This window comes from Chaetodon auriga, chromosome 16, assembly GCF_051107435.1.
Source record: "Chaetodon auriga isolate fChaAug3 chromosome 16, fChaAug3.hap1, whole genome shotgun sequence".
NCBI classification, from domain to species: domain Eukaryota; kingdom Metazoa; phylum Chordata; class Actinopteri; order Chaetodontiformes; family Chaetodontidae; genus Chaetodon; species Chaetodon auriga.
Window position 1 is genome coordinate 12360273 of NC_135089.1, and position 10239 is coordinate 12370511.

The 10239-nt window shown below is 46.1% G+C and overlaps 2 protein-coding genes across 2 annotated transcripts; one reads left to right on the plus strand and one right to left on the minus strand.

The window, feature by feature from the left end:
- Nucleotides 1-2452: 2452 nt before the first annotated feature.
- Nucleotides 2453-5807, plus strand: aimp2 (aminoacyl tRNA synthetase complex interacting multifunctional protein 2). The gene is made up of 4 exons (XM_076751506.1): nt 2453-2706; nt 3957-4175; nt 4508-4742; nt 4942-5807. The coding sequence occupies exons 1-4, from the start codon at nt 2578-2580 to the stop codon at nt 5328-5330; spliced, it is 972 nt and encodes a 323-aa protein (XP_076607621.1). The 5' UTR covers nt 2453-2577; the 3' UTR covers nt 5331-5807.
- Nucleotides 5808-7215: 1408 nt separating this feature from the next.
- zbedx (zinc finger BED-type containing X) lies at nt 7216-10079 on the minus strand. Its single transcript, XM_076751564.1, has 2 exons — nt 9743-10079; nt 7216-9404 (listed from the first exon to the last, which is right to left on the minus strand). The coding sequence occupies exons 1-2, from the start codon at nt 9932-9934 to the stop codon at nt 7692-7694; spliced, it is 1905 nt and encodes a 634-aa protein (XP_076607679.1). The 5' UTR covers nt 9935-10079; the 3' UTR covers nt 7216-7691.
- Between the last annotated feature and the right edge of the window lie 160 nt (nt 10080-10239).

A 10239-nucleotide genomic window follows, 5' to 3' on the forward strand; every position in this document is an offset into this window, starting at 1 on the left:
CACAGGGCGTTCATGGAAGGCGATTTCTCCAAATCTATTTCCACCCTGGCTTAAGTCTATCGTTTACATATCTGCTAATTGATAGGTTTTGTGTATATATAGTGTGTTGTGTCTATTAACTAGTCTAAAGCAAGTTTGCAATTTGAACTAAAGGCCACACCCGGCTTAAACCCCTGAGCAGCTGTGACATGAGCTGACTCACCCTCAGACTGAGTAATGGCTGTCGTGGAGATGTAGACAGGTACTTTGGAGACTTTTCCAAATGAGAAGGCACTATCAGATAAGATGGCGAGAGTCATCCAGGACAAACTTACTTTAACTAGCTGAATAATGAAGGCAAACTGTCTCGATGAGGAGGACAACTAAAGAATGTTTGTGTCTAGGTGGAGTTGGGTCCATAAACACCTTTAAGCATACTGTCATATTTCACTTTTGCACTCATTTGTGTTGCGTCAATTTATGTACCTTTTCACATTTTAATAGTACCTATTTTTTATGGGTTATATAACTATTAAAGATATAGCATAAATGTTGAAACACGCCTTGAGTATCACCCTAGCTCAGCACACCCACAGACTGAATGCTCCACATGATCAATCCTCAATATTATATTATATTATATTATATTATATTATATTATATTATATTATATTATATTATATTATATTATATTATATTTCACAAAGATTTCCCTTTAAGGCACAACTGTAAGCAAAGTATTCATTGTCAGCTATCAGCTCACACACTGTTTATCTATATCAGTGACCCTGTCAGACTGTATCTGAGTACGATAGAACTGACAAGCCCTATGTCACCCCCCCCGTCCTACATCCATGCTACTTACAGCATGTACTCCATGTACCTTGTTCCTACATGATTTAAAGAACTACTGTGAACTGTCAGGTTTCAGCTCCCTCTGTAGTCTCAGTTTCTCGCTCAGGTCTTAGTCTGGCCATCAGATCTGACTGTTACCTCAGCAGAGCTGCCAGGTTGGCCCCAGCGCCACCCACCCACTTTCCTCCTTCCCTCTCTCTTGCCAGACTACAGCAAACAGTGAATTATTCAGGGTTAACAAGCTGTTGGAAGGGCAAACTCAATTGTGCATTTTCATTAAACCTCTCTTGCCGCGTCTCTTGTAGCTGAAGAGGAGAGGAGCGTGAAACAGTACTAAGCCGATTCCTCTGACAGAAAGGTGACAGAGAAGACGGTGACTGCGAGGGGGCATGTCAAAGGAGAGCCAGGTATCAGGACAAGTCACGGCCTCTTCAATTGCTTCCTGGAAGGGATTGTGTTGCCAAGTTTGACTGAGTCAAAAGCCAGACTGAACTAATTGATTTTGATCAGTGTCAACAGGTCTACTGCTGGAGACATGAAGCACTCAGATCTGACATGCTGTGTTTATCTATTCGACCACAAGAGATCACGGAGACGTTGATGTCAGGCGAGACACAAGAAAACAAAAAGCAGACAGACGAATGAGTCACAGGGTACTAAACTCCACTGCAGCCTAACTGTCATAGTGGACTATGGCAATGTACGTGTGAAATAAAGGCAAAAAGGTCCAGTGTGCAGGATTGAGGGGATCTTTTGTCAGAAATGGAAAATAATTTTCAAAATCATGTTTTCATTATAGTGGACAATCACCAGAAAACAACAAATGTGTTTTTGTTACCTTGAAATCTCCTTTATATGAGCAGAGGGAGCAGGTCCTCTTCCACAGAGAACGCCATGTCGCACCACCATGTTTCTACAGTAGCCCAGACAAACACTGGCTTTAGATAGCGCCTTTCATGTTTTCATGTTTTTATCAGCCACCTGCAAGGGGTGTTGGTCAATGATTTTATAAATTATTAGACAATGCTGAGCTCATTTTATAGCACACTGTGAAGAACCAAGAATTCCTGCTTGGCTCACTTTAAACATTTTCAAGTTACAAAGAAAGAAAGAAAGAAAGAAAAAGTGTAAATCCCCACTGAATCATGGAGGACTTTGCTGGAATGATGCACTTCTGACTACACCCCTTTTAGTGATGTCACAGAGGTCGGCTGATAAGAGATGTAGAAACCTCACAAGATCTTTCAGATGTTGAAAAGAAAAGATAATTAATCTTAGATTAAATGACACATGATGGCCTGTGCTGACAGTAAAACTGAAGTAGCAACAAGTTGTGATCAGTTTTTATTTCCGGTTAACTTGCACTCGCTAAGACGTGTGAGAAGTTATTCTGTAGCGCCCTCTAGTGCATTTGAGGTGACACGTACAGAGAGAAATGTAGCGGCGTGTAATGTAACGGTGAATCTGGATGCTTTTAACACTGTGTGAATATTAAAACAACGGAAATCTCCTCTAAAATCTATTTTTAAAGAAAAGAATCCAAACTACTCACAACCACATTACTTCAATGCGGCTTTCACTTGCACCGGATGTGACGACACCACGGCCTCTTTCCTGCGTGTCCGGGGGGAGCTGCTAGCTGCTGCTGCTGCCTGTCAACATCATACAGCCCCAGAAGACATCTTTGTCCGGGATTTTGATTTTAATTTTTTGTCCCTGACAGTCCACTAACTGTCCTCCACCATGCCCATGTACCAGGTAAAGCCCATCTGCGGCAGTCACATACAGACCGACTTGCCAACCTGCATGTACAAGTTACCAAATGTCCACGAGCAGCAGGGGAACAGCTGCACCTCTGAACACGCGCTTCAGGTAACTGCTAACTGATTTTGAATGAAGACGAGCTTATTATTTATTTATTTATTTTCGCTGGTTAGCTTGTGTTTGACTCTCGGTGTTTTCCCGCAGCTCGTTTTGTTTCTCACGTATTGATACATGCGCACCTCGCGCGGTGTACTAGCATTAGCTGTCTTTAGCCAAGCTAGCTAGCTAGCTTAGCATGTCAGTAGAAATCTCACTTCTGGCTGATGCAACAATTACTTCACGTCTCCACTGTTCCATCAACACTTAAAGATTATTGAACGATGACCGTATTGGAGTATTTCCATCCTTTGGTACATTTCCTGTCTTCATTGATAATCCTTAAAGTGCGTATCATGATGATATGATTGCACATACTCTAGCTGTGCAGTGTTGGAATGTAACTAAGTACATTTACTCAAGTACTGTACTAAAGTGCAGTTGTAAGGCTACTTGTACTTGTACCACTGTCTTCTTCTACTCCACTTAATTTTAGTATGTAGTACTTTTAACTGCACTGCATTAAGATGGCAGCTACAGTTACTTCACGGGTTATGATTTACACACTAAAATGATGCATTGTTATAGAAGAAACTATGCAACAATACATCAAACCGCTAAGATTTGCTCCACCATGTCCAGTTAAATCTGTAAAATGCTACTTACACATTAATTCAGTCCAACATTCACTATTACCTATTTTTCTGTATTGAGAATATTTACTTTTGATGGTTTTTGAACATTTTTTGCTAGTGTTGTGTACTTCGTAAGTCACATTTTCAGTACACTTTTGCTTGTAATGGAGTATCTTTGCAGTGTGATATTGCTACTTTTGCTGACGTATTTGGGTACTTCCTGCAGTACTGCAGCCTAGAGTGTAGTTGCAACTTCCATTTGAGGCAAATATTGTGACACATATGATCAGGACAAGACTGAAAGCCTTTATGCCTTCTAAGTCTTTTTATGAGATGTCTGTCTTTGATCCGTCTGTGTGTGTGTGTGTGTGTGTGTGCGCGTGTGTGTGTGCGTGTGTGTGTGTGTGTGTGTGTGTATACTGTTCAGATTTATCTCAAGACTGGCCATATATTACATATGTTCTGTCTCCATCTTATCTGGGCAAGCACAGTTAAATGTAGGGACACCAGCTTGCACCCACGTTGTAAAACTGTTGCAGGATTTTGCTCGAGTTGTTCAGTGCTCACACTGTCAAATTCACACGCGTGTTTTCAGCCAAACTGAGCGATTCTGTGTTGTCTCCACAGAATGGCGAGGTGGACCCGGCAGTTAAAGCTCTGGAGGCCCGGCAGGATGAGATCATGAGAAAACTGTACGAGCTGAAAGCAGCTGTGGAGGGCCTGGCAAAAACGGTTACAACCCCAGATGCCGATCTGGACCTGACAGTCAGCAGCAGCCTCTCCTCCCATAGCTTCAGCTCCACAACCTTCAAAGGTGTCACACACCTGGACACACTACTGGGAAAGGTGAGAAACTGGGAACGAGTGTTTGTTATTGATGCACTGACAGAGTGCTTCGGTTCCTTGCACCTGGCAGACTTTGACTGCATTTCTCTGTCGCAGCAACAGTCTAGATGTTTTCCCTCATTACACCCATCATAACTGCCTGTCATTAAATGTTAAAAATAGTACGCAACATGCACAACCTGCTCATTGGAATTTTTCTTGAAGCGCATATGAGGGTGTGGACTGATTACATCTTGTCTGTATCGGCCTTGTTATAGAAGACAGATGTTTTAATAGTTTGTTTTGGGTGCTGCATCTATTTACCTGCCTTTTTATCTTCTTTGTGTCACAAGGACCTCGGTGCTCTCCGTGACATCGTCATAAACGCCAACCCGGCACAGCCACCTCTGTCCCTGCTGGTGCTCCACAGCCTGTTGTGTCAGCGTTACAGGGTGCTCTCCACCATCCATGTCCACTCCTCTGTTCCCAGTGTGCCGCCGCAGCTCTTGTCCTGCCTCGGTCCACGCCATGCAGACAGCTATGCCCGCCAGATGTTCCAGCTGGGCTTCACCCTCATATGGAAAGATGGTAAGGCGGAGTGGGAGAGGCTGACTGACAGTGAGGTTGAAAAGAGGATTAAAAAATATTTAGCTCTTAAAGTAAAGTGATAAGTTTAAGGAATGTTATTTCGAACCATTACAGGCTTTGTATTCATGTTATTTGGATGTTGTAAATGCTTGAGTCCTCATTTACCATGAGACACGTCTGACCTTTGCTGTGTTCACAGTCCCTAAACTGCAGTTGAAGTTCAGCGTCCAGAGCATGTGTCCCATTGAGGGTGAGGCCAACGTCGCTCGCTTCCTCTTCAAGCTGCTGGCTCCCTACCCCAGTGACCCCGCTCTCGCCACGCTGGTGGACAGCTGGGTGGACACTGCTTTCTTCCAGCTGGCTGAGGGCAGCTCCAAGGAGCGCTCTGCCGTCCTGCGGGCACTCAACTCCGCTCTGGGCCGCACCCCCTGGCTGGCCGGCCCGGAGTTCTCCCTGGCTGACATCGCCTGCTACTGCTGCGTGCTACAGAGTGGCTCAGCCTCCGCTGCCCCCGCTAATGTCCAGCGCTGGATCAAGTCCTGTGAGAACCTGGGCCACTTCAGCCCTGCCAAGCTACTTCTGCAGTGACCATCTCGGGACCACACACCGGAAGGGTGTCTTACCCAAGCAAAGTGAGAGAAGGGCATTAGAGTATTAAACTATGCCAGCCATGTCTGGAACACCTTCTAATGCTTCCCTCCTGACTTGAATATGTCACTGAACTGACAAAGACTCAGTAGAGGCAATATGGTTGACAGTTAAAGTAACTTAAGCATTTGTCTCAGCCATGCTGCTAAATAAAAAAGATTCTAACGCTATTTCCTGCGAGGGAGGAAGCATGAGAGGACTGTGAAGACATGGGCTTGGCGGTGGATTAAATCAAAGGTACTGACAAGTTGTTAGTCCAACACACTGTACACCTTCCACCCACTTTGTGCCTAAAACGATCCTGTTCTAAATGTGTGTGTTTAAGTGTGGTAACGGGTATTACTAGATGTTTTCAGAAGTAATACTTTGTACCGTTTGTTTTTCTGACATCATTAAAACTTTGGATCTAACTTTGAACTGGGACTTGAGGTTTGTTTCATTCCACTGAACAAGCGAGTGGCATTCACTGGAGTGCACCTCTGTGTCCAACAGGTGGCAGGATTGCCTTTTAGAAATTGAGGAAAATGTGAAAACTTACTGTCATTCATTAACTTCATCCACCTGCTGATCCTCTGCAGAGTCACACAGCGCTGCACCTCCTCCCACCACATATGAAGTGGAATATATGAAAACACTCGACAGGTGGTCCCTCTATGGCAGTTAACACAAGAAGTCATGTTAGGAAAATGTGGACTCCACTTGGCTTCAAAAAGCCCTCATTCAGACCCTGTGGCTTCAGCACTTGTCATCTTTTTAAGAGTGGTCAAATGCTGTGAAACTTCACAGTGGAAATATCACATCTGCTGTCACTGTAACGCACCGCAGCAGGAAACCAGCGCTCGTTACACCTCGCAGCACTTTTGTTCACTCATGCATCGAGATGGGCAACATGTGGAGAAGACTTTTTTTTGTCAAGGCTGAATGAGGTAGTTTAAGGAGGGGAGGAAGAAGTGATAAGACATTTACATATTTTGTATGTTGCCTGTGTAGACTTATTGCAGGTTATACTTCCTTTACCAGTTTACAAATGATTTTATCTCTAAATCAGTTTATCATTGTGCATTTTTCATCTAAAATCAGCTCATTTTTTTAACTGTATTCTGTTGAAAGGTGTTTCTTTTCTGCAGCAAACCTTTAGCGACACATTTCCCACGTTCTCTCTCAGCAATCAGTTGTTCAAGCTGCAGTTTTGTCCTGATCAGATGATGCGTTGAACAGAATCCTAATAACCTGTTGAGCAGAGCAGATCTTGGATCAGTGAAGGCAGCTTCACAGCAGTCCGCTGCCGGGGATTTTATATCTCAGGCTACATCTGTGTGGCTGCTGCAGGCAAAGTGGGGAAAAAAACACCAAAAACAAAACAAGGCTGTATACATGGAGTCATACATGCAATGATGTTGAAAAGAAGAAAGAGCAAATCCCAGGGCTTTTCATAGTCTCTCAGGGTTGGTTTTGCATCTTCAGAAGTGTCATGTTTTCGACAGCTCGGGTCCAGACAGAGCCTGTGTATGAGTGTTTGTATGCTCCGACAGCCTCCTGGTAGTCTCCAGGCAGCTGCCTGACAAGACCAAAGCTCTTCACTGACATCTGGGCACATGGCAAGGGAACCAGTTGGGACTCTGCAGCACTGGAAATGTGTTTGTGTGCTGCGTGTGTTCCTCGCACACAAACACAGGCTTCTTTGAAAAGGTAATCAGTATCTGTTGATGCAGTCGGGGGCTGCATGCAAATTAAAGCAGCCGTTCCCGTACCGTCGCTAATCTAATTACTTTTGGGTTCCGATTTGTTTACATGAAAAGAGGTGAGACACGGACAAATAAAAGGCTCTTTCCTTGTCTCTTTATATATGATATAAAACATACAGACAGGAGATGCATTCTCACCGAAGAGCTGTAGAAAAAACAAACTAGCGTCACTGAAAGACAGAATCACTTCAGTTTAACCCTGTGGCTACTTCAAATCACAACAAACAGCACAGATAGAAAGATGCTTTCGTCAGTATATTCAGTCCTTGAATGCCATTGTCCATGATTGTCAATGAGATATTTCCATTAGGACATTCAGGAGTGAAAGATATATGCTATCAAAACAAGAGGAATATTAGAAAACAGAGAACACGTCTGGGCTAAATTGTCTGAAATGAGATATTACTCAGGGTTTTTCTGCCATGATTTTAGCACAATGTGGTTTGATTCTGCATCAATTAAAAGGCTGTGAGAGAGAGAGAGAGAGAGAGAGAGAGAGAGAGAGAGAGAGAGAGAGAGAGAGAGAGAGAGAGAGTCAGAGTCACTGGGAGTGTATTCACTCAGTGACCAAAGTGCACACGTTGCTGTTGTATCTCAGAAGCTGAATGCGTTCGAAGTAGTCGTCAGTCAGAAAGTTTCTCTGTGAGGTGACCAGGTTGCCTTTCTGACTGAAGAGACGCTGGACCGGGGCCGTGGACGGCAGGGTGGTGTTGTATTTTAGGAAAAGCTGCTTCACCCTGGGGAAGTCCTGCAGGCACTCGAGGCTCTTCCCCGTCCCCTCCACGTACTTGCGGATCTCCTCCATCACCCCCCGCTGCTGGATCTGGATGGCGGGCTTGACGGGCCCGTAGCTGAAGAAGTCATCCTCGGATTCGATGGTCGACAAGTTGCGGCTGGGGTTCACCTCCGTCACGTTGCAGGGATCCACCTGGGACGCCTCTGTAGCCAGCAGGGTGCACATCTCCTCCCTCTCAGAGGCGGCAGTCCACCACAAGCGAAACTGAGGAGTTGTCGCTGTGGCGATCTTCGCCTCCGTGCTGGCGAACAGCTCCTGGAACCGCATATCAATAGCCACTACGATGGCGTTGATGACATCGGCGAAGTAGTTCGCCGCGTCTTTCTGCTCGCTTAGCTTGTTCTTCAGACTGAGCACGGTTGGGATGACCAGCCCCAGGTAACACTTCTGCTCCGCTTGGAAAAGTTCAAGTGCAAACGCCAGCGGGTGGAACACAGTCACGTATTCCTTCAGGAAGGCCATCTCCTCGGGCTGCATGCGTGGGACCTCCAGGCGGGCGCACAGCTCGGTCAGCTCCCGCTCTGTGAGAGAGACGATCTTCTGCACCGCACAGTACTCCACATTCCAGCGTATGACAGCGGGGACGACCAGCGCCATCTTCCCTATCTCCTCCGCCGCATCCATGCCGACCTGAAGATGGTGGCATTTGCTCCATATGGCGTACACCTTGGCCATTGCGCTGTAATGCAGCTGGCACATGGGCCCCTGCGACACAGCCTGCCAGAAGTCCTCAGTGACAATCAGCTCCAGGGTGTGTGATGCACAGCGCTGCACCGTGGGGAGAAACAGGAGCATGTCCTGCTCCGGCTCACCCTCCAGGACGGCGCTCACGTTCTCGTAGAAGCCGATGTCATCGTCACTTTCCGTGGTGTCCACCACGAACTCTTTGAACACGCTCACGAAGGGGCTGCCGTTATCAGTGACCGTGGTCTGAACTTTGCTTTCAATATTGTACGCCACGTGGATGTCGTGTATCCGTCCGGCAATGGTGTCGTATGTGATTCGGCCCTGCAGCCGCGCGAAGCCCAGCGCAGCAGACTTCCTCTCGAGAGAATCCGTGTCGATCCAGTGACAGGTCATCCCGAAGAAGCTCCTGTTGTTGGCCGTCCAGATGTCAGCTGTGGTGCACACGTACTGGATGCTGCTCAGCTTCGCCATCAGCTCTTCCCGCATCCTGGAGAAACCCTGGTCCACTTTTGTAAACAAGGTCACTCTGTCCATGGACTTCAGCCCTTCAGTTAAGCCTGCGATCAGCTTCCTGAAGCCGGGCTGCTCCAGCACGTAAAATGACTGACAATCCTCCACAATGAAGTTGAAAATAAGATCATCTGTCTTTGCTTGGGTCATGCATTTGGAGATGATTTCCGCTTTAAGTTTTTTGAGTTGGCAGTGTCTGCTTTCTTCACCGTTGTGCTCCTCTTTCTTCCTTCCCCTCTTGGCATCAGGCCTGGCTTCACAGCCCAAATGTGTTCTCTGAAAGAGAGCGAGAGAAAGGAAATCATCAACTTTGTTTTCTGTTGCTTGGTGGAGGTGTGCGTGCATGTGTGTGTGTGTGTGTGTTCAGAGTGTGTAACAGTTTAAAAACTTCAACTGCAACTATAACTTTGATGACACACGTGCAGGGTAAAATGGTTAGCATTAAAAGGGAAGTTGATCCTGAGGAGCGTGCAGCGCCATGAGTTGGTAATCAGCACGCAGCTATAATGTAACGTTATTAATCACGAGGGTAGCTGTTCATTCATTGACGCGTTCAAACATTAACCTGGCGGGTCCGGGAGACCATTACAGGGAAAAGACTTTCAGGAACTTACGTCTAAATGCTTCTTTAGGTTGGATGTAGAGGTTTTCGACGTGGAGAGCAGATTAACCCTCGGCAGACACAGATTACACTGGACGATGATATTTTTCCCTTGATCTGCCTTGTACGTGAAATGGTGGCGGTAACGCCAAGTATGCATGGCCGATTTAGTCTCGCCTCCGGGCTCATGGTGATCCACATCCATTTCGGACGCTATCGCTGCTGTTGTTGACGTCTTAAAATATGATAAAAGTATCGTAATCCGATTTAGTAATCGTGATTACACGTAATGTAACGATGGCGGTAGAGAAATCCTCATGAAAAGGGGCAGGCCTTTGTTCGGATGTTGCGCAGGAAACAGACAAGGAGCGAACGGTGACGTCACTGTTTACGCTCGCACATGCGAAGTGACAGTCTACAAACTCCGTAACGAAGAGGCGCGGTAGCGCACTGCGCATGCGCGGGAGCTCACATGGGACGTCATGGCCCGCTCCTTGTGTTTTGTACTCA